The sequence below is a fragment of the Spermophilus citellus genome (assembly GCF_964194105.1).
Source record: "Spermophilus citellus genome assembly, chromosome: 11".
Lineage (NCBI taxonomy): Eukaryota > Metazoa > Chordata > Mammalia > Rodentia > Sciuridae > Spermophilus > Spermophilus citellus.
Genome location: NC_138192.1, coordinates 111,798,663 through 111,824,593, shown reverse-complemented (window position 1 = coordinate 111,824,593; position 25,931 = coordinate 111,798,663). Strand labels below are relative to the sequence as shown.

General features: G+C 31.8%; 1 protein-coding gene across 3 annotated transcripts in view; it reads left to right on the top strand.

The window, feature by feature from the left end:
- Positions 1-25,931, top strand: part of ERBB4 (erb-b2 receptor tyrosine kinase 4) — a 1,081,463-nt gene that overhangs the window by 840,640 nt on the left and 214,892 nt on the right. For all 3 annotated transcript variants that reach the window (XM_081261308.1, XM_081261306.1, XM_081261307.1), the window contains 2 exons: positions 18,183-18,315; positions 22,972-23,094. In XM_081261308.1, coding sequence (XP_081117434.1) covers positions 18,183-18,315; positions 22,972-23,094 — 256 coding nt within the window. The remainder of the gene's footprint in view (positions 1-18,182; positions 18,316-22,971; positions 23,095-25,931) is intronic.

The following is a 25,931-nucleotide window of genomic DNA, read 5'->3' as shown; positions in this document are numbered from 1 at the left end:
TGAGAACGATGATGTGACATTCTTGGCACCACTTTCACAAATGGCACAATTATTTTTCTTTGTTTGTTTTGCCCTCAAGAATGTAGTTCATAATTTATGTCCAAATCAAATGGTCAAATTCTCCCCTAGATGGTTACCTTAGATGAGTGGCAGTTGTATTATGATCCCTAAGTCCAATAAATAAAAGTGCACAGCCTTTTTATTATAAGTCTGTTCCCACATTCTCTATATTAAATTTGCTTTTGAATTATTAGAGTTCAAAAGGTGAAGGAGACCATGTGAATCTCTTCCTTTCCAGATGATTTTGACCCACACTTCCCAGCACCCATAAAATTCCAAAATTGAGAAGAGCAAAGCTTCACAGCTCAGTCATTGTTAATTCATTGAGTTCAAGTGGTTACTTTAAAGGGAGGTATTTAGTATCCTAAGGTTGTCCAAGTGGTTTTTGCATTGATATAAAAATACTCATACTTTATACTAAAGCTTTTGAAATCCTAGAAACATTAATGTTATATTCAAGCTCACTGTCAAATGTGACTAAAATAATCCATACATAGAGGTTTTTATGATCATTGAATTGGGGACTAAAATATAAAATCTAAAGATACCATAATTAAATTGGTAAGATTTTTATTATACTAGTTAAAATTGAAAGCAAAATTCAGGAGAAAGAAACTAGGTTGAATTCCTGTACTTCACTGTGTCCCATGAGTATCTTTTTATGGTGTAGAAATTATAATTTTTATAATTATTATTTTCTTAATTTATTATTATTAATTTGGAAAAATCTCAGGACTACCTGTAACTTATTATCTCAAAAACACCTTAAGCTTCACTGAAATCAATTATTGACTATCTAGTGTCTGTTATTTAAAATAAAAGCAAAAAAAGTAAGATAGCCCTGAAGCATTTACTCTTTTCTTTATATAGATATTCACAGTTTTCAAGTGCTTTTCATATGCTATTCCAAGTTTTGACCATTGGCATTTTTTTCTTATAAAATATAATTTCAAAGTATCAGTATGTCATTAATATTACTCAGGATTTTTAATTATGATTTTTAGAAAATTAGATATAGTAATTTCTGTTTTATAATGTGTAATTTTTAACAATTATCTTTTCAAGTAAGATTCATCTAAATTATCACCAAGTAAAAATATAAATACTTTGCAAACATTTCTGTCAATGTTATATATAAAGATGCTTTGATAGTATGGGAAGTTAAAAAATACCAGGTGTAGCAAAATAACCAAGACAATTCCTAATAAAAAGAAATTGTCTCACATTTTCAAAGGACTAAACAGTAACTATGCTAAACAAGTGATATGTGTTAAAGTTGCATATGTAAAAAAATTGTATTAAAAAATAGCATATATTTTTGATCTTATACTTATTTCTAGCATTCAGTTCTTAGATACATATTAAGATATTAGTGAATTAGCATGTCTGCTCTCAGAATTTGCCCCCAAACTATTTTGCAAAGCAAAATTTCATAGACCTAGAGTATATTTTTGAAAACTAAAATAGTAATGATTTAAAAAGTAAAACTTTGTAATTCAGTAAAGGAACCACTCAATTGCTGTAAAAGATTCCTATTCCTGTGTAAACTACCACAAATATAGCAACTTAAAAAGCAATAACACAGTTCTATAGGTAAAATTTCAGGGTTGTGCTCAGCAACCTGACCATTTGGACTCGTTGTCATGAGTATATCTTCAACTTTGAAGCCAGAAATAATATGCCAGCTCCTTCTTAGAATTTTTTTTTTTACCTCTAGAACCAGATTTGAAGGCTCCTATGATTAGATCAGACCCATACAAGGTGTCTCCCTCTGTTGAGTTATTGAGGCCTTCATTACATCAGTGAAGTTGTTTTACATCGACACCCAGATGAGTGTTTAGAAGTGAGAGAAATTTTCGTAATACTGGGAGCCATCTTCCACTCTGCCTGCTATACCACCTACCTACTATGGCAACTTAAATATTTCCAATGGTTCCCTTTTAATTTTTTCTTGTCCTGTGAAGAATTTAATTATTTTCTGTGTCTCATACTATATGAGAACCCTTCTATGTTTAAGAGAGAAATTGGTCATGCTATCTTCAAATAATTTATTCTGTTCTTGGCTCCCTAAAATCTTGAAGCCATCATTAATATATCATCTTAGAACTAAAACCACAGTCTATGTCTATACTATGAGGCAAGGTCAATGTATCCATGTTGGCTCCATGTGGTCATTACTTGTTTTGTGAATAAGACCTCACAATTATAATTCTGATTAAAAAGACCCAAGTTAACATCATTTCTACTCTTTCCATTAAATCATTTGACTGGTGAGTTTTTGCTAAGACTGCTCCAGACCTGCATTGTCTAACACATAACCAGTAGTCACATGTGGTCATTAAGCATTTTCAATGCAATTAAAACAAGTTAAAATATTCTACAGTGATCAAAAGTACACTAGATTCTGAAGACATAATGTGAAAGAAAGAAGTAAAACATTTCATTAATAATTTGTTATTTGATTATATGTTGAAGTATTAATAATTTGGAAATAATGGGTTAAAAAACAAAATTTTAGATATTTTTACTTTTTTGAATATGCCTCCAAGGATATGTTAAGTTACTTACATAGCTTTTTTAATTTATCTGTTGGAAATCCCTGCTGTAGCCTAATCATCATGAAATTATGATTTAATGGTCAGTTTTGTTAATGTTTTGACCCACCATAAGAACAGTGGAGTGAATGCTTTCATGTATTGACACAGGGTCTTTATATTCATCAGCTTCACTAGGTTACAAATGGGATGAGTTCAAGGAAAAGCATCTCTTTTCTTGACCCCTTTGTGTATACCTTTGTATTTGTATATGCACCCAGACTTTATAAACTTAAAAATGTGACAATTAGGGTTTGCATTAGAATTATTGCTATTGTCTATATTAAAATAAAAAATTGTTGAATTGGAATTATATTGTACAGACCCTCTTAAAATTATGTTTTATAGGCAATATTGATAATAATTGTTTCAATTTCTGCATGCCATAAATGAATAATATTTAATCAGAAAGATTTAAGTGTATATAAAAGTTTCTGTTTTTATGCTTGTCATATATTAAGAAGGGAGTCAAAATTAATTTAGTTTAGGCCTACATTGTATTAGGCCCTAAGTAAGTATCACTTTTTTTTTCATATTTCCTATTTAACTAAAGGAATCTAATTTACTGGGACCCCCTTCTGTGATGTGGTTACATAAAATGATATGTAGATATTAGCTCAAATTGCTCTCTTCACGCTTTTTTCTTATTACCTCAGCACATTCCCTAACTAATCATTCTTTCATAAACATACAATTATTTTTGCATACTACGTATGTTAGCAGAAGCTAATTAACAGGGAGCACTTTGATTTACCAGCGAAATTCCCTCACAGTGATCTTATTCTCAGCTACTATCCACTCTCAAATCTAAAGTGGTTTAATTTCATTGTTATTTCACAGTAACTCAGCACTAAAGAATGAATGATAAGGAAAGGGAAACCCACCTCTAATAAACTCTGAGTGCTTGTAGCCATTGCAATTTTTATAGCATTCTGTTCCTCTGTTCAGAGTAAAGCATTCCATATGCTTGAGTCATTTATAGAATAATTATAGTTACTTTTAGTAGAGTAAAAATAAAACACCAACAAAACCTTTACCATAAAAAGTTTACTTGTTCAGGATTTTTTTAAAAATAAACAAAGTAAGATCTATTCCCAAATCTAATTCTTTATTTAAATTCAGCACTTCAACTTCTAGAGTCCATATCCCAGTTTCAAGACCCAGAATGGATACCAAAATTATTCTGACTATCAGAAAAGAAAGAACAGATGACAGAACCAAAGTACCAATTTTTGTTACTTGCCCAGGGTTGTGTTCCTTACCCCCACCCCAAAGTTTCTTATATTTAGCTAGAGGTTTGTTTGTAGTACTCTAAAATCATTCTAATATAGGTCTGTCAGGTGTATTATGATAAGCTGATGGAGATGATTCAAAAGAAAGAAAGTCTATATTTCAAAAGACAATGACATCTCCAGGCAAAATTTTTAGTACAAAGGTAGAGAAGTGGGGCATAAAAAGTAGTGGAGAATCACACCTCCATTATAACTGGAAGAAGTTCACAGTAAAGTGGTGAAAATGTAGGTAGATAGGAGACTTGATGGTGTGAAAATGGGAAAATTCATAGCCTCCTTTTAAATGAGATCATTACTTAGAACAGAGAGAAGCAATACTGGAAATTCAAAGAGAAGATTTGAAGTAATCCATTGAACTACTTCGGAAAGGGACATCATCCTAGAAGCATGGTAGTATTGCTAGGCAGTGCTAAGGGAACATTTGAGAGGTGTAGTCACAGATTAAAATGAAGGATTGTGTTTTAGTCAGCCCCGTTAAGATTGTTTAGATGTAAGGGTGGCTACTTGGACATTTGGTTTTAACCATGATCAAAATTTTACCATATGAGTAACTCAAAAAAGGGAGAAGAATCAGGGACATATAATATATGATATGTATGGGAAATGAATTTTAGCAAAGAGTCATAAAAATAAATTTAGTAATGAGGAAAGTTGGCATGTGAGGGAGACCAGTATACAATCAAAACATGATAGGGTCAGTAGATAAAAGATGGTTGGAGTAGAGATACTGGGGCAGGTGAACTGAAAATTAAAATGCTGCTACTCTGAAAGTAAAGTACTTTAATCAATATTGTAGAGGTGATATTACCGGTAATGTAATTATTTGGTATTGTCAATGAGAATGGGTAGCTGTGACTATTGGAAATGAATAAGCAAAGCATTGGGAAGGATGAAGAGAAGTAGGAAGATTCAACAAACTTTTCAAACTAAAAATTGATTGCTAGTCTTGATGCTTAACTGCATGTGAAATAATTAGGAGAAGAAAATGTGAATAACTATGCCTGGGTTTTTGAATTGTAAATGAATGGATGGGAGTAAAATTAACCAAGATGTGACATAGTATCGGGTGGCAAATATGTCCTGAGTTTAGATTGGATATTTTGATTTTGTGGTTACTTTGACACATTTAAGTGATGCTAATTGGAAAATTGAATAAAAAGATATATAAACATGGGGCAGAACTGAATAGGAACTATGAAAATACAGAGAGCCAAATGTCAATCTCTTGTGAAATTTAAACATGAATCAGAGGAGAAAGAGAAGTAGTTGGAGATGGAACAATATCAGAGAAAGATATTTTGAAGAAAGTTGATATTTGAGTGTGTTTTGGAAAATCTAATACAGTGTGAAAGTTTAGGGATGAAAAGAAGGAAGATATTATCACCATAGCTGTTTCTTGAAAATCCTAGAGGAAATCAGAGGCAAAACAAATATGAAAGGCTTAGCTTGATATGCCCCCTCTCTTACTGTTTTATCAGTAGAAATTAAGTAAGTAGAGGATAGAAAAGTGCTAATGGATGCTTAGCTGCCATGGAAAGGCTTGGGGGGCGGGGTTTCTTAACGTTCTATATTTCATCTGAAGTTAGAGCTACAGTCATCTTAAAACAAGGAAAGAAGGTATTTGCATGTATGAAGAGAGGGATGGTCTGGAAAATAAACTTCAAATATAAACTGTGCTAACTTTGATATTTAAAATATTCTGACTTTAATTTGCAAATCATCAATAATTTGTACTGTGTTACCTTACATGAACCCAACTTGAAAGTCACTTATTTTATTTTTGCATGGAAAATAATAGGTTGTGGTTAGCTATCAGTGACTCTGAACTCATTAAATTAGAAGACTGTTAAATATATAATCAGAATCTAACAGCACTTTGTATGTGTTCTGAGAAATTAACAGATTTCAATACCTGTAGTGTTAATTGCGAAAAGCTGATATGTAACAATTACTCTAAATTACACCATTACTGCAAACATCATCAATTGTGCAATTGTGCAGGTACAGAATATTGGTAAAGCAATATATGGTGAAAAACATTCCTATTTCATTTTTTTTAAATGTTCTCAAGTAAGAAATTATGATGGACAATCCCTTACAAATAAATTTTCTTTGGCTTCTGAGTATACTGCTATAACTAGGTGATTCTTGTCTTAGCAAATTTGTCCCATGTGCCTTTCTTTAAAGCCCAGAACAAATAAAGGTAAAATTAAACCTCCTTATGATTAAAGTTCATCAGTTATATTTTGGGGTATTTTCCTCTTCTTCCTATTTTTTTAAGATTAAATACTGTAATATATTTTAAAATGAAATTTTAAATTACAAAAGTGATATTTTCTCAGCGTATTAAATTCAAGTGTGTGTATCAGTATGTCAGTGCCTCTGCACATTTATCTATATATAGTAATAAGAAGTTTCATTTATATAAACCATAATCCTCACATCATTCAGAAACTTACTTTACTCACTTAATTATACATTATGGACAGCCTTCCCAATCAGTAAATAAAGCTCCTTCTTTCTATAGTTGAATAATATCAGTGTACCACCAACAGTATCAGTGTACCACCAATCCTCTATTGAAAGATAGGGTATTCCTACTTTTATGCCTTTTGTAAGTTATGAAATAAATAGCATATATATGTGTGTATCTGACAATATAAAGTATATGTTGGCTCTGTAAAGATATATGAAAAGTATTCCATTTAATTATTAAGATTTATTAGTTGCTATTTAAAAAGTGTAATAGGAAGTACAGTAAAATTATAGAAGTTACAATGCTTGAGTTAAAAATAATATATTATAGTCTTGTTATAAATTATGTAATTTTACAACAGATCACTTTCTTTCATTTTCATCAAAATATGGCTGCAATTTTATCACCAATAGTTGCTGAAGACTGCATGATTTAGAAATGTATTCTAATGAGTTTTTAATTTCATTTATGTGCTGCTAATCATGCCACAGATAGGACTTGAAGGATAAAGAAGTTTAACTCATCCTCTTTCAAAGTTTATAAATTTATTGTTTGATTTTAAGTAGTCATACATGGTCAACAATTCATATAGATATCCTTAATATTTTAATAATTGACAGTATGACTTTGATTCTATGTTATTTTGATAAATAATAATTAAAATGATAATTAAGAATGATTTATAAGAATAAAATTTAGTAATAGCAAGCCTAATCCTTATATGAAATACTAAGACTAGATGGTTTGAGGGTCACATCTTTCTGTCTCTGGATCTTTTGAATTACTATACCCAGATATTTTTACTTAACGACAGGGGACAACTAGCATGATTTTTGCAAGATGTGCCCAATGTATAACAATATTGTATTATTTGCATTTGGTTTTGGTTATTTGCAAATAGTTAGTACTAATAAACTTTGTGATCTTAAAATATACCCAAGAAGACATGGCGGTGTTCTCCAGAAACTAACTCAGTGCCAGAGGGTGAAATCAGAGCCCATCAATTACTATCTCTTGCTCTCCTTTTTATTTGCTCTAAGAAAAACTGATACTTTGCATGAATGCAACTGGCATGACAATAAGTAAAGAGGAGCCATTTGTCTAGATAGTAGTCCTGATGGAATTACAAAGATATGTAATCTGAAAGATTAAAAGGCAGAGAAGAAGAAAATATAAAAATCAGTCAGGAAATTTAAAAGAAAATACTATGTTTACTCCATATCACACTTACATTATTTCCTTAATGATCATTTAGGAAACAAAGAAATCTTGAAATATCTTATCCTAGATGCCCATAGCAATCCATAGCATCACACAGAGCTGAATCTTAATGGTACATATAATTTCAAAAATAGAAAAATAATAGACAAAGAACAGATTGAAAAATTAATATTCTAGCTAGAAATAGAATGTTTCATGTAGATGTGGGTTTTTTTCTTAGTAGTCATGATTTCTTTTGCATGTAAATGAAATGGTTTCAGGCAAATTGTGAAGCTGTATTGGTATTATATTATTTTAATGTTGTTCGAATTGGCTTAGGTTGGATTTTTTTTTCTTTTACGTTATCTGGAGGCTGTGAATCTTTATTCAGAGCATCTGCAGAATTATAACATCTTCTAGGCATTCGCTTTTGAAAAAAAAAATAGGTTTCCCCATAATTAGAAATGTGTTCTAATTAGGGGTTGGGTGTTTATATAAGTTTAAAAAAAAAGTTATATTACTAAACATTGTTATTAGATGCTATGAATGTAACTTTGTGAATCTGGTCACAATAATCCTCCCCTAATAATATGAAGAGCAATCCATTCCACATTAAAAACATTATTTAAAGTTGGGTGCAATGGCCAAATGCTGTGTGAAGGAGGGCTTGTTTGTCTTTTCTCTAAGTCCTCTGTGGAGAATTTTTAAACAAAGTAAACAGAAACATTCTTACCCCCTTATTTTTTCCCTTGGTTTACTTCCAACCTAACATGGACCTAGAAATTAGAAAAAATTGATATGTAGAGTTTGCCAAGTTAAATATTAGTAAAGAATTTTTAAATTAATAATCTAATATATATCCGCCTAAGGTACATAAATTAGAGAAACATCTTACTATTTTGAATCCTATTAGTATTTGGAAATGAATAAGAATTATGATGCTGTCCATTACAACATATTAAAATTCCACAGATCAAAAACTGTATACCTGAGGAAACTTTGCAGACTTCTATTTAGTGTTACTTTTTTTTTTAAATTTTTTTTTATTGGTTGTTCACAACATTACAAAGCTCTTGACATATCATATTTCATACATTAGATTGAAGTGGGTTATGAACCCCCAATTTTACCCCAAATGCAGATTGCAGAATCACGTCGTGTTACTTACGAAAATATAAGACATTTTTCTCCCACCTCAATGTCCTTCCCTAAAGCATTCATTCAAGACTGACATAGCTAAGGCCTAGGCTAATGACCAAGATAGTGTGAAAATGAAGCAAATATATTGGAAGCACCAGGGCTATTAAATGTTAGCTACAAAGATAAGAGCTATTCTTTTCAATTTTTTTTTTTTTTTTTTTTTGCGCTAAGAACCCAGAAACCTTGAGATAATGTATTTCATGGTTAAAAGCAAGAAACAAAAGGGGAAAGTGGAAAATTTTTTACAAATGCTCTTAATTAGGGTGTTATTTGGCTATAAGTCAAAACAAACAAACAAAAACCCTTAGTAAAAACAGCTTCAAAAAGTACTTTCTGTTATTCTTTCGAATAATAAAAGTCCAGAAGTGGGGAAGCTCCTATCATGAGATCCATTGTTCTGTAACATCCAAACCTGAATCTATGTCAATTTCTTGTTCTTTCTGCTTTGAAGGTATTACAGGCAGCTAGTCCAGGTGTTCCATCCAAGGACAGAGGTGGAGGGTGGCTCCATCTGCCCTCCCTGTGCTTTCCCAGAATTCCTCCTGAGATATTTGCTTTCCTCTCAGTGTCCAGCAATTTGTTGTATGTTCACAGCTAGATACAGAGAGACTCAAGAAGTTATTTAATTTTTTAAAACTCAGTAGGTTGGAATTTGTCAGGAGGCAGAATATTAAGAATAGCGATTAGGTTAATCATCCAGGGGATTTGGCACAGTGAGTTCATCGGGGTAAAGAACACACCAAACCACAGCAGCCAAGCAAAACAAAACAACCTGTCTAAAAATCAGTTTCACTGCTTTTAGGGGCAAATTATTATTCACTTCCCATGAAATCTGGAATAAAAAAACTGTTCAACACATATCAGCATTAGTTCAGAGAAGCAGTAGGTAAATAACTTCATATTTTCTTTTCATTAGAGATGTTTTAGAGTTATGTTTTATTGTTTAAAAATATATAGAAGCCTCTGAAATTGTTGTAGGATTTATGTCCTTTTAAGGGTTGATTTAAGATAAAAAGTAATAAATGTTTGTAGAAGTGAACTATTCATTCAGTTGTTTATCCATGTGGCAACTCTGTATTTAGTGCTTCTTTTCATGAACTAGAAAAAAAAAGTCTTCAGAAAAATATGAAGATGTCTGCGACAATTTTATCACTTGAAAGACATACATGAACTTGTAAAAAGAAACTAAAAACTTGTAAAAAGTACTATTATTTTACATTTAAGCTCTGAATATGCTTGCTTATCACTATATAGATAAAAAAAGATGGTTGATAAATCAGGGAGTGTTAGTAGAGAAGTGAAGAATGTAATGATTGAGTCCTGTAGTCTCCTACAAATGGATAACAGAGAAATAGGAGGAAACCCCCTTCTCAGTTCATCCAACTATTAAGTATGGATTGAGGCCACTGAAGGTCTCCTCTGCAGGAAACAAGGCTGTCAGCAGGGAAAAGTAAAGAGAAAACACATCATCTGAATAAAGAGATGTGATATTACTTTAGGACAATTCCTTACTCCCCCTTTGAAAGTATTTTTAAAAAACTGAGACAGGAATTTGGGAATCCAAAGTATAGTAAAAGCAAAATAAAAGTCCCTTTATATACAGGATTGTATGTAAAGAGAACAGCCATTACTTAAAAAAATATAGATAGATAGATATATAGATAAAAATAGATAGCAGTATACACAATTACAAAAACCATATTAACATGGCTATTTGTGATTATTAAGTAGATGTTTATGATATTGTATGAGTTATTGACTATGAAACCAAAAATTCATCTGAGTTCTTAAAAACTCTTGTTAAAAGAAAAGTGCTTTCTGTTTTAATTCCATTTCAACACTTTACAGGTACAAAATCATAGCAATAAAAATTCATAGGTAATTTGTGTTTATTCTGAGGATGGTATCTTTAAGCATGAGAATGTTTACCTCAAATTCACGAGTATAAATTTGTGTACTTTTTCGAACATTATGGGAGAAAAAAAAACACCCTGGTATAGGTTTAAATATTGCCTCTAAGGAGAAGAAAGTATTTGCTCTGAAACTATCAGAAATTTTTCTTAGGAACTAATTCTAGAAATAAAAGAATCACATTATATTACATATTGGTTTAATGGCAATAACTCTACTGAAATAATTTTGTAACACTTATTGAATGAAATCTGACATTCACATGTCAAACTATGGGAAAAAAATTAACACGTGAAGACAAGTCAAAAATATTCAAATATTCCCTTAGGAAGAGGGGTGTATAATGTATGTCTTTTGCTTAAACACTTGTACTTCTGGTCATATTTAAATGGAATAGAAGAATCTTGGTTCTAATCAAAGGATGGAGACTCTATAATACCCTGTGTCTCATCAAGTAAAAACTGTCAACTGATGTCAACCTCTGAATCTGACCCAGATAATTTTCATTGGCTCAAAAAGGAAAAAATTGTGTCATATTTATAGAGCAGATAGAATTCTGGGTCAGAATAAGCACAATTTGCAAGAGAATAAAAAAAAAGAAAAATAAATCTTTTAATGTAGCTCTCCATGCCCTAGGCAATAACCCTTAAATGCCTTGTGGGGATTTCAACATTTCTTAGTGTTTCAAGGTCACCTGTTTCAAATCTGAACTGTTTTAGGGAAGACTGAACAGAATGGCAGTGAAGTAGGCAGTGTCACAGGTGATATATACTGCTTGTCATTCCTTTCTTAAAGGAAAACCAGTGTTTTATGGTTTAAAAAAAAAAATCCTCCCAGCTGTGTCTTCACTAAGAAAATAAAATAAAATGAAACTAAAAGAACAATGCCACATCTAATCTTTATACCCAAGAATATAAAGGATTTAGTAATCTTAAGTAATTATGAATATAGCAACCTAATGAATACAGCAACAGAGAAAATATAGAAGAGAATTAAAATAGTAATACATAACTAAATATTAAATCAAAGGATCTATGAGAACCCCCTAAATAAATTGAGGCACATTTTCTATTCTTTATCTTTAAATATATATAGTGAGGTGAATATATAGTGAATCCAATAAATGAATATATCTGACTAATGTTACTAGTAAATAATAACATTATTGTTATTGTTACTCCATAAAACAATTCTAATGAAACATCTTTAGAAACAGAGACAACACAATATTTCTGAAAATTAATGTGTTTGCGAATTCAAGACATACAGTGTTCCTATTAACTACTATTCATATTTGATCTTTTTAAAATATTTTTTAGTTGTAGTTGGACATAATACCTTTATTTTATTTATTTATATTTATGTGGTGCTGAGGATCGAACCCAGCACCTCATGCATGCTAGGCAAGCACTGTACCGCAGCCCTCATATTTGATCTTATCCAAATATCTTAACTTTTCTGCATTTTTCTCCATGTTTTTTAGTATGGTATTATAAGATCTATGCTGAATAGTTATAGTGAAACTATGCAATGCATGTAAAAGGAAAATTTTAACTATAAAACATACAACTATTGACATTTATTAGAATGAAAAATCTATGTTCTATCTAAATTATTTAAGTTTAAAGCTAGTACATAGTACCAAATAAATTTTTGGTTTATTTCTGTGAAAGAGAATAATTTCTATAACAGCATGAAAGCTTTTGACATTTTCATCTTTTTCATTATTTCTGATTAAAAATGAAGTGGATAACCCTACATGCACTATAAAACCCAGGAGAACCTGTTGGCAGGGGCTCTTTGTTTTTGAAGAGAAATTTTTGCTATGTTCAAAATGCTTCCAAAATTAATTAAATATTAAAAAGTTCATATTTTCAAAGTTCTATTCTTTGACTCATTTGACATTTGTGATGGATTCTAAGTATTTCAATGAAATGTCAACTGTTTTTTTTTAATCAACTATATATTTCTTAAAGCAAGAGTGAGTTAGGAAACATGCAATATGTCCTTGAAGATCCATGTTACCTCTGGTTCATGCTTATATCGCTATAAGATTTTCAGAAGATGCAGTACAGGATAAGAGTCAATATTAACCAATGATATTTTTAAAGCAAATATAAATTTACAGAAAACCATTACAGTTGACCCCAATTTATGGAATACACATTTAAGCTGCATATATACTTATTAGAGACAATAATGAATTTACCTTCCCCGCAAGTAAAATTACTCTAAATATTAAGATACTCTTGGATGATTGTATATATTTGGGCACACACACATATGTCTTTGTATCTCTATCTGAACATAGATAACTAAAGACGTGTGTGTGTGTGTGTGTGTGTGTGTGTGTGTGTATTTTAATTTCAGGATATCCCAGGCAAAAGATTCCTTTACATTGGGCTAAAGGTAGGGTAAAAAATGGATTTATTTATCACAAAGGAACTCTTTTGAGAGTGAAAGATGTACCCTCAATGCTTTGAGTGCATAAACTAAGGTTGTTCTCGCCAAAATAGGACATACAACTCATTTAAGCTTAAAAATATTTGATTTAGTAATAGTACTAAACATGCTCTAAATTCAGCAGATCTCACATGTATATGAAAGACTAGGTAGTCCCCTACTGTGTTTTCTTTGCATTAGTTTTGGTGAAGAATGAATGGGTTTGTATTTAAGCTGAATTAGATCATAAGCAAGAAACACAAATAATGATGGTAAATTCTAATGATGGAAATTTAGAATACTCTGAATCCAAAGTGTCTTTCTGCTGCAATCACTATAAGGAAAAATCATACAGAGTATGAAATTAACACTAAAGAAAAATGTTACAATATTTTAACCTTTTTTTGAGACTTGCAAAGTTTATGGTATGAAAATTTATGTTTAAAATAATCCTATTCTTAATGTATCGGACTAGCCCGTTGTTTTTGTTTGCCTTTATCTCCTACATACAATAAAAGATATACACACACACACACCCATTTTCAGTTAAACCTTTACTGCCTATAAACAAATAGTGATGCAGCTCTAAGTCTGACTTACTACTTATTTATAGGCAGAAAAGTTTTAACTGAAACAGAATTCAACGAATTCTGAAGACCAGTGTTCAAATTATTTAGTAACATATGAGCTTTGCAAAGTGCAAATTTCTCATTTAAAATCAATACCATTAGTTGCAAATTATATACCAACAGTGTACTATAGGACTACAAACTATTTCCTTTATTTTAAATTGAAGATTATTCTGTATTCAAAAATGAAGAAAAAATCATGAATGTGATTAGCCAATTATTTGGTGATGGATTTGCATTACCATTTTTTTTAAAAATCTCATAAATTTAGCATTATTGGCAATGACTATTAGTGAAAATACTTGTTTTACAAATTAAAACTAACAGCAATGCTGTTCATTTTAAAAGGATAGCCATCTACTAACATACATTTGGAAGGGTATAGCAAAATATTTTTGAAGAATGCTTTGAGTTTTAATCATAAATAATATTGACTTCAGCATACTATTTTGTGGTCTGATATCTGGAAGGAAAAAGTTCAATGAAGGAACAAATTTGGATTTTTATTAAAATGACTTATCATTGTATCTTCTCACATCTTATATTCCTCACTGACATGAACAACATAGTTCAAGTACAGTAAGGAATGATGACAATGTGTCCTTTAAGTGAATCATATAGTTTGAAGATACTGCATTTTATAAGGTAATAGCATTCAAGGAAATAGAATATTATACATTATTTTGTTTCTGAAATTAAATTACATGTCTTAAATAGATTAGCAAAGTTCATTTATGATTCACAATCCTTGTGATATTAGTTCCTTAAATGGTGGGATGATATTGGTCTCATTTTACTCTTTCCAAATCACAGAATAAGGTAAACCACTGATTGATAACATCTCTTTAGTCTAAGCTTAAACTTGACACTAATTATCCTATCTTTTATACTGTAGGGGGCGCCACCATTTTTAATGAACAGCCAAAAACAAACCAACAACCAAACACTGATTCTTCTATATAAATGATTATAGTAAATCCAGGTCCCTTATTATTTAACTCCTCTGATCTCACTAGTATCTGAGATACTTGGAGGTTCTTATGACTCACATACAGGAGAAAAACTCTCAGGAATAGCAATAGGCTAATAGGACAGATGTACAGCTATTGAAAGACTCTTTATCTTAGGGTAGCTCTTTATCTTAGGTCCTCATGAAGAGTTAAACATTTGCACGTGGAGTAAAAGAGGAGAAAGAAAACTAGGCCTCTACTCAACATCTGTAAATATCTATGAATTCTCAAAATTGATGGGAATAAAAAATGTTTAAATAGGATCAACTTTTTCAGATTAGCTTGGCTTAGGGAACGTAATATTAATTGTAAGAAGCATAATGGTAATTAAATTTATTGGGTACATTAAGCTATAATGCATAGAAAATATATGCAGATGGATGCTTATGGTAAAAGTGGACAGGGAAGAGCAAAAGGAAATCTTAACTGAAAAAAAATTCAAGTAAATATTTGAGAAAACTGTAAATAAAATGCCCTTGTTACAAGACTAAACTTTTAGATCATGATTTACATTTTCCTGGATTTTTCTCAAATTGAGTGAAGTTTTATTCCCAAAGAAATATAAATTATAGAAAATTAATAAATACACTACATAAATACACAAAATATGTGCATCATATTCACACTATCCACAACTACTACTTAGTGTTTTATTTGATATTAACCTAGATCCATATCTATAAGCACAAATACAGATATATGCATAATTTTTCCATATTAAGATCCAACTATTCTATAACCCATCTTCTCAGTTTATAGTTTATGTCTTCCTATGGCAACAAATATTCACCCCATCTGTTTAATTATGCATATTCGGACTTCTCAAGTTATCCTACTCTATAGCTGCTTTGTCGAAACCATCCCAATCCAGAATGGGCTTCATGTCCACTTGTTATGTCTGTCAAATCTTAATCTGGATCAGTCCCTTTTCTTATCACAATCTCTTATTAGAGAAGTAGAGAACTTGCCCTACTGAATGAATATCCTCCTCCTTGATCTTACTGCCTGCTTCTTTGTGGTTAACTATTTTTTCCAAGGAAAAAAAAATTATGTGAGAATATGAAGAAGTTGGCCTCTGAGAATGTTCAACTAGATATTCATGTTTGATCTTTAGGTACAGAAGTGAAATTCTTCATTTCTTCAGGTTGTTTGTAGCTCTACCATTTTCACAGAGTGGTGAGAGAAAACAGTAAAGAAATATATATCAAAGAAAGAAACTACTGTGAGAAAGTATTGAAAGTAAATATTAACTAGAAAAACAGAAATTACTTGTTTTGTTCTGTTGGAAGTTATCCTTAAAAAAACACTCAGCAAACAAAGAATCATAATAGAGCATGTTTAAAGATTTACTGTGACATTGACACTCACATATATGTGTGTTGTATATGTATATTATACATATACAACACACATATATGTGTATACACACATTTATTCTCATAAATACATATAAATATTCCTTTACAAAATAAATAAGCAGAGATTTTCGAGTTTGATCTAAATCTACAGTTAAGAAAATATTGGACACTATTCTTGATTATTCATAAATTCTTTGCCAAAAGGGTGTTAAAGAACAAAAAAAATACAGCTCTTTATGCAGTAATATCTTTTCAAGAATACATTAGGCACTTGTGCTTAAAATTATGCCTTTGGTCAAAAATCTGAAATATTTTCTGAAGAACATATTTATGTGGCATGTCCAAAAATTCAGTGTTATATACAAAAAATATTTCACAAGGGTGAGTTTGTGTCTATACTACAGTTTAATTTTCCCAGCATAGATTTTTATAACTTTAGAAAATCTGATTTAGGAAAATCTAGTTGAATTATAGCAACATTTCAGTATGCTTTAGTACTTTGAGTTGTCAAGAAACAACTGTTAGGATGAACTACTTTTTTAGATTTTCAGCAGTTTTATTTGACAATATAACAGCCATAATCTTTAGAAGACATGACTTCATTTATAGAAGTAGTTACACAGATTTTTGTCTCAAGATTTCTTTAGAATTCCAAGGTTTTATTTAGGATCATCTACTATCATTATTTCTGATCCATTTTTGAACCAAAGTTTATTTTGCATGTGTAAGTAATTTTTTTCTAAGAGAATGAAACTATGTAGAATAGGTTCTTCTAAAATAGGAATATATGCTATAAAATACTTTAGAAACTATAAGCATACAGGGAATTCTTTTTTGTTTTGATATCTATAAAGGTTTCCTAGTCAAATATTTTTAGGTAACCTCCATGTGTTTTGCTATGGTATAGGAAATTGATATATTTCAAGACTGCTTTATTCTAGAACAAGATGTTAAAAAAACATGAATATTACTCTTCAAACAAGGAAATAATTTACCTTAGAGAACAGTAAGAAGTGTTCAGCTTCAAAATTGTATCTTTGCTAAAAACACATTAGAAAAACATTTTAAGAACAAAAATTTCTAGTCTTATCTGAATGCCTCCTTTGTAATTGCTTATATTTTTGTGATATTTAATGTGCAGATCTCTTTTGTGAACATAGGATGCTTGGAAACATTTGCTTATACTACATATGCTACATACTCCAGTCATCATCACACTGAAAATGTGTGAACCTTTTTGGTTTCTCCTACCCATTATTCTGAGTTGTCCCTATTAAAGTTTCAAATTACACTTTCAGTAATAACAACTGGTCATATCAGTACCCTCTTACTTCAGAGTTATGGGGATTCACATGCCTCTGCACTACTCATTTTTGCTTTGGAGAAGCAGTTCTCTATTAGGATTGATGTTGACAGATATTTGACAATGTCAAGAGACATTATCGTCACTGGAGGATGGGTGTTACAGCATCTAGTAGACAGAGACCTGGGACGAAACCTCCTAAAATGCACAGAATAGTGCCCATGGCAAGCTATTATTTAGCCCAAAAAGTCAGTAGTGCCACTGTTGACAGCTTGCTTTATAGAAAATGCTGAAAATAAAATTATATACCACAATGATAATATGAAAATGTATTTTCCATTTATTTGTGTATAATAGTGAAACTAAAATAGTTTAAAATGTTCCCATACTAACATCTTAGCATATCTCCTACCTTGTTACCAAATTTTACATTTTTTCATGAAATGGTATGTTGTGGCTGCTTATCCCCAAAGATTAGTTGTATGTGCATGGTTTGTTACTTATAAGCAAAACAAAACAAAAATACTGTTTTGCCTTGAGAAAATATTTTTTTAAGCACTAGTGCATTTGTATTTCTTTTTCTTTGCGTTTTCTCTAATTGACCAAATTTATGCAATGTGGATAATGTCTGGCACGACAGATCTTTCCTCTTCTTCTGTTTTTTTTTCTTTCTTCATGTGTATTTTTTTTTTCATTCTGGTTGGCAGAACTCCCCTAATTGCTGCTGGAGTCATTGGAGGTCTCTTCATCCTGGTCATCGTAGGTCTGACCTTTGCAGTTTATGTCAGAAGGAAGAGCATCAAAAAGAAAAGAGCCTTGAGAAGATTCCTGGAAACAGAGGTGGAGTGTTCATTATTTCTCTTCATATGTTTGGAGATTTGCAATAGCATTTTAGAGATTTGGATGTTACTCAGTTTTTTAAATGCAAGCGAATGTTCTGTTCAGTTTCCTGATGACTTTTTTTTATACACAAAGCTGAACAAGAATCATAGTAAATAGTAGCAGTAATTAAGGTAGATTCATGACTTGAAAAGCTTAGATGTCAGCGATCCAGGATGTATGACACTGGGGAAAAGACAGATCAGGTTTTGGGGGTAGTGGTTACCATTAGCAAGATATGGGTAGAAGATATCTCAATAGAGATAGAAAGTATCTATCAATGGCAGAACTAGGAATACATTTGAAAGCGTATAGTTTTTCTATACAGTGTCCTATAATTAGCACCTTAAATTGGTAACCAAAGATCTCATTATACCAGCGATGAAAGACCAACGTAACAGGGTAAAGCTTAGTGATATAATCGTAGAACGTACAGAACAATTTATGATATGCATTTAATATTATGCCTGATGGTTGCTGTGAATATGAAAACTACCCATAAATTATGATAATTTCCTTCACATTGCCACACTGAATTTTCTAGCATGCAGACCTTCACTGTACAGGGTAGTGGGGCAGGGGAAACACCAGACCATTCTCAGCTCCACCGATGTCTTTCTCCAGATCCCCATAGCAGTGCCTGCCTAAACAATTTGAAGCAATTTTGTTTGGAAACAGGCTACCCTAGATTTGTTTTCTTTCTTATTGTCAATGTGGCAATCTGGCTTTTCCTCTTAACATAGGAATGAGAATATACATTTCTTTTTTTTGGGGGGGGAGGTACCAGGGGAGATACCAGGGATTGAACTCAGGGACACTCAACCACTAAGCCACATCCCCAGCCTATTTTGTTTTTTTATTTCGAGACAGGGTCTCACTGAGTTGCTTAACACCTCGCCATTGCTGAGGCTGGCTTTGAACTCACAATCCTCCTGCCTCAGCCTCCCGAGCTGCTGAGATTACAGGTGTGCACCACTGCACCTGGCTGGGAATATTCATTCTTATATACCTTTTGCATGCTGCTAATGATTTCAGTCTTAGCTCTTTTCCTTCAGAAGTTGAAACTAGATAGGAGAATAATATGAAAGATTCAAGAAACTACTTTACAGCTACGTTCAAGATAACACTTTCTAAGGATTGGAGTTTTCTAAACTGGAATAAGCTTTCTCCTCAATGCACTTATTTAAGCAAGATAAAGATAGTCAAGTATGTACATGAGAAGACATAGTAGTAATGTGTACATTAACTGGATATTTACAGATCACTTGATTACTTTCAACCATGTATTTGTGAATGAAAGGTAGGAAACAACACATATGTTATACGTGTTCAAGTTAACTAGAGACTATAGGCAGGTAGAAGTCCCCCTCATGGGCAGCTTGGGGTAAGAGAATTCTGAAAAGTAAAGTAAGACAGAGTTGGAAAGGAACTTAAGACTTCTAACAGAAGTGGATATTTAGGTGTCAAATAAATAGAAGAGAAAGTCTCTTAACCATGTATAAGAAGTTTTCAATATTATGCCAAAGTTGAATTGCTTTATTTTTTTTTAGTGCAGTGCTAGTGCTAAGAATGTCCTTCAAGTTGTCATCTCCTTGCTAAATCAACACATGTGTATTGGTTTTATAATGGATTGGGGCTGGGGGGTATAGCTCAGTTGGTAGAGTACTTGCCTCACATGCACAAGGCCCTGGGTTCGATCTCCAGAACCACAAAAAAAAAAAAAAATCATTGTTTAGGACCAAATTATTTTACATTTGCTGATTAAGTAATTGTAGAATTTCCCATGTTTCTCTTAGTAAAATAAGTTATTGTGATTTTTGACCACTATCTAAAAAGAAGAGGAATTTTTAAGAGGATTAATTTGAATCCTTAAATGCCAAAGCTAGAACTTTCCAACAAAATGGAAAGGTTTTGAAAGGATAATATATTGTTGGAATACACTTAAAATTGATATGCTTTCCCAGATCGTTTTTCTCTAGGTTTTTTTCTTCTATTATATGCATAAAAGTTAAAAAGATATTTTTTTCAAAGCACAGTTTTTTTATATATATTATAAGCTTGATGTTTGGTAGGTGATTTGATTAAAAAATGTATTAATGAGACATGATCCTATCCCTTGAAGAATGATAGATTCAGTGCCTATAATATGTCAGAAAATGTTCCAGAATATTTCACAGTACTGTCCCATTTCATCCATTAACAGCCCTCTCACTTGATTATTGCTATATCTATTTAACAGGTGGGAAATGAGGGGCCAAGAGGAATAAAATTTGAGTCTGTGAGTAGTGGCACTGATGTACAGTCCTCTAAATTTAAACTCAGTGCTCTCTCTACCATATCACTGCTGGCTCATAAAATGAAAATATGCTCCTTTTAAAGAAATAATATTCAAATTTCTAGAAAAATAAATTTGCATAAAATTTTAAATGACGATACATTTGTAACTTAGCAATTATAAATAAAATGTATAGACTATCTCAGGTAGAACTCCGCATTTTTCAAAATAAGAAATTATTGCATGTTATATGTCAAGACATATATATCTAATATATATTTTAGCTAGTTCAAAATGCTGAAACTCCCTTCCCAATTTTTCATGATTTCATATCACTTTTGTATGTAATATTTAAAAGTGATTCAGTAAAGTGACTCATCATACACATGGTGTGTATCCACATCTATCAAATAACTCCCTCTAATGCAGTTGTCTTCAAGTGAAGGGAAATCTCTCCTGGAGATTTTTTTTCACATTGAACAAATTTAGTGATTTTTTTTTCCCGAGTCTTTTTAAATGCAACTTGAATGTAATTATAACCAGATTAGTTATCAACCTATTAGAAAATAACCAAAATTTATTGATAATTTTTTGTGTGTTCGTTCTAAAATTCTTGCTACTGCTACATTTACCTATATTCAGGACTCTGTTGTTCCACTAATTAAGTAGGCTATCATGTTCACAGAAGCATGATAATAATACCCATGCTGGAGGGCCACAGTGCACTTAGTCTTGCAAACAGACATTTTGAAATACTGTGGTTGTTTCAAGACAATTTGAGTAGGAGTAGCCCTTAATTATTTCCTTATGCAGAGAAAAAACAGGCTATTTGTCTTTGTTTAAAGTTTAGATCCTTAACTTAAAAATGAAAAAAAAAAAGTCTTACTTTTCTCACTTGTTTTTTGCCTCAAGCATGAATTAAACCAAATATTTTAACAAAGCAAAGGATATAAGCCTTTTGGTACCCAGCTTCTCCCTTATGTGCAGTACTTGTCCCACCTTATCCACGCATTATACTTTCCAAGCTCCCCCTGACCTTGGGATGCCTGGATTCGGAAACCATGGATTGTACTAACTCTTCCCTCTCTCCCTATACTGTGTTTTATCCTATATATGCATAACTCTGATGAACTTCAATTTATAATAAATCAGGCACAGTGAATGATTAATAATGGTTACTAATAATAAAGTGGAACAATTTTAAGAACATACTTTAATAAAAGTTCTTTAAGACTATGAATTGTTTATTTTGGGAATTTTCCTCTTAACATTTTCCAAATACAGTTGACCACTGGTAAATGAAAGTTCCAACAGTGAAACTGTGCATAACACGTGACAACTGTGGACAGTTTTTCTCTCACAAGTGCAAGTGATCAGCAGCCATTCACATAGCTTTCCCTTGTTCATCCATCCTCTCTTGCTGGATCACTTCTCAACTGTGTCATCTAAAACTGTCAGCCTGATTTTACATTTTGGCTATACCCAACCAGCCCACTTTATGACCTGGCATCTCCCACTCTAATCTCATCCTCAGACCTGTCTCATTTCCTCACGGGTTCCTCCATGTCTTCCTCCTTCTCCTAATGCTATGCCCAAACTCTTCCCCACCATGATTGTACCCTCCCTATGCCAATCCATATTCTTTATCACAAGATGGTCTTAAAGCATATCTCCTTTAGGAAGCCAGATTGATGAGCCTCAGTCCCTAAAGGTGCATTCCATAGTATTCACTTATGATCTTGAATCAAATCATCAATTTTTAAATTTTTATTTATGTTTTTAATGGAGAAGGTACAGTAGGGCCTTGCTACTTAAAATGTGTTTAAAGACCATCCTCTTACATAGTTACCACCTGGAGTTCTGTAAAAATGCAAATTTTCAGGCCTAATCCAGACTTTCTGAACAAGGATCTTCATTTCAACAAGAACCTTGGGTGATTAATGCACTCACTGCAGTTTCAGAAGCTCTGTCATAGGGAATCAGCATGTGTGCTTTTCCCTCTTCTGACATGTTTGTCCTAGTTGCCCAGATAGATGTTGAGCTCTAAAAAGACAGCATTTCTATTTTGTATGCACCTTGTCTCCTAGTCTACCATGTCTCAAGGTAGAGCACATTTGTTTCTTGAATTCACCTAGGTGAAGAGCAGAAGAGAAAGGATAGGGTCTAAAGGAGTGTCTAAATGTGTGTCTGTGGTGGTAAGTGGTTCATATCATAAAAGTTTTGTTTGCTGTATAAAGTTTATTTGAATTTTTATATGAAAGAGAAAATGGCGGGAGAGGGATTGAGAACAGGACTGATTTACTGAGTTGAAAGTTATATAATTTTATCAATTTACTCTGCAGCTGGTGGAACCCCTGACTCCCAGTGGTACAGCACCCAACCAAGCTCAGCTTCGTATTTTGAAAGAAACTGAACTCAAAAGAGTAAAAGTCCTTGGCTCAGGTGCTTTTGGAACCGTATATAAAGTAAGTACAAAACAACGCTTACTATCAGTTATTTAAGTTTTGTTTCAGCCTTTTAAAAAAATAATAGCTAAAGTAATTACTTTAGCCAACCTAATTTCCTTTTAATATTCAGAGAGGAGGACCTTTATAGTATTAAGAAGTTGCTGCATAAATGAATTCATTAACTTTTATTGAACAAGCTGGGATAAATAGAGTCTTGAAAGATAGGCAAATAGAGTTCTTGCTCTAGAGGCCTTTCTGATCCTTTTTTTTTTCTTCCTTTCATCATCTTCTTCTTCTTCTTTTTTATTTTATTTTTTTAGTACTGGGGATTTAACCCAGGGGTAGAGGGGTAGGGGTACACAAAACTACACCCCCAGTCATTTTTATTTTTTGAGACAGGGTCTCCTTAGGTTGCTTAGGGCTTTTCTAAATTGTTGACACTGGCTTCCAATTTGCAATCCTCCTGCCTCACCTCCCTGAGTTTCTGGGATTAAAGGCATGAGCAACCATAGTGATCCCATTTCAATATCACCCTGCCTTTGAATTCCCTTTTGTATCCAAAATACCCAGCCCCAATGCATTTCCCTTTCCTCCTACACGGTGCTCCATGAAATCCCAGACATGCCCAGGCAATGAACCATAATCCCTTGCTCTTCTCTTATTCTTATCCTTTTCCAGAACTTACCTGATTGATCTCTTTGGAATTCATATGGATGTGCTTATATATAAATAGGAAAGGGCTAGATCCTAAACCATATTTTGCTTACCTGTTTACATATATGATTTAGTGGTTAATGTTTATAGTCTTGATGCTGACATTCTGTGCAAACTAAGGTTGACTTTATATGAGAAATTCAGGTCAGCTAGGGGGAAATAGATGACAACATGGTTTTTCAATGAGAGGGATTTCTGGAAAGGAAAAGCTCAAATGATAGCATTTGTATGTTTACTTATTTAGCATAATTATAAGACCAATTCAGAGGCCAGGCCAGAGGTTAATTGTAGTGAAATTTGTTGAATGGTAAATAACAAGAATAAGAAACTCTGCTAGGATAGTGCTGAATTCTTCTTGTAATTCACTATTACAATTTACAAAATTTACATCTACAGTTTAATATTTTTCTTAAAGCTATGTGCAAGCCTACATACTTACATATTAACTAAATTAGATTTGATTTTAGGAGTTTTACATTTTAAAATGGTTCTTTTTTGCCCAGTAATACCATGATTTATTTAACAGAAAATATTACAAGTTAGAATATAGAGTTTATTTTTCTCTGCTGAGTGTTCCAAAATAATCTCATCTTTCTAGAATTATAACTCTATTATAAGACCAAGATGCAGAAGTTTTCATAATCTGTTAGTGTGTATAATTTGTTCAATTAAATTTGAATTTATTAACTGGGCACTTAATTTGCATAGGCACTATTTTAGATGATGTGATGCCTTTCTAATCTTCAAATTATTTGTATGTTCAAAGAAAAATAACATCATATTTATTTATATTGTTATAGAAAAGATGGACTTGGACTTATCATTACATACAGTTAAATTTTTAATCTACATAATATATCAATTTTAATTTATAAGTTTATATTTCCAATCTTTGTATCTATGTTAAATAGCATCAAGCAATTTTTTTGGATTAATATATGTATAATCATAGATTCCAGTCATGAATTTAGAAATTGGCAAGTTAAAAGTAATACAGTGAATTGGATTAATACTGACAGTCATTCTGGATCACTTAGCTACCATAAATCCCCATTCTAATCATCTATTGCAGGATTCTCCCACAAGAATTATCTGGTAATTGCTTCAATTCTCTATATCCATAGATATGACTGAAGGGTCTGTGCTTAGCTATAGGATAAGTCAATAGAAATATATTAGAGCTTTCTTCTCTTAAATATTGGTGTTTTAACAATTCTGCATTTACACTGACAAAATTTAATGTGAATTAGCAGATTTGTTTGTATATAGAGAAGATAGACAAGAGATAAATGCTAACTTTAAATGTATTAAAAGACACTTCCCTTTTTAAAATTACTTATTGGATTGTTCTAAAGTATAATCATACTCTTTCTTATATAGTTCAGGAATTAAAATTTATTTTAAACCATGGAGATATGATACTTTAGGACTAAATACTATCTGATGACCTCAGCAAGGAAAAATACTACACATTTAAATATTTAATAATAAAGCTGCATCAGTATTTTTACTAACACTAATTATTTTTCTGTTGTTCATGAATGTTTCCTTTCACTGAAATTACTTGTAATTAAAGTTTATTAGAAGTTCCATAAGTTTGTTTGGATTTTATGCTTGGTATGTGAATGGTTGGTCCTAGGTTTTAATCAATATATCAGTAGTTCTAAGTTTAAACTATAAAGGATTATTCTTGACTAGAGAAATGCAAATTGCTCAACCAATTATTTAGTAATTTTTCCTCCAAAATGGAGATATACTATGTGTAAGCATGAAAGATTAGAACCAATATCATAGGTATCAGCATAGTTGAATTTTTATCTGGACAGCCTTAGAAAATAATAACCATACTTATTTCCAAAGCAATAAAATTAATTCACACTGAATTTATATTCTTATTTTAAAAGTATTATTTAGGAATACTTTGATATTGATGCTGTGTCTTAATAAAGTACCACATTCTGTGGTCATTTTATAGAATAATGATAATTATGTTCTCTACCCTAGACACAATCAGTGTGAAAATATAGGTTCGCAGGTCCTGGGCTTTTACTTACTTTTTTCCATTTCTGATTTAATTTGTTTGTTTCTAATTTTATACCATAAGGAGCTTAGCCTATTATTTTTCATTTGATATTTAAATT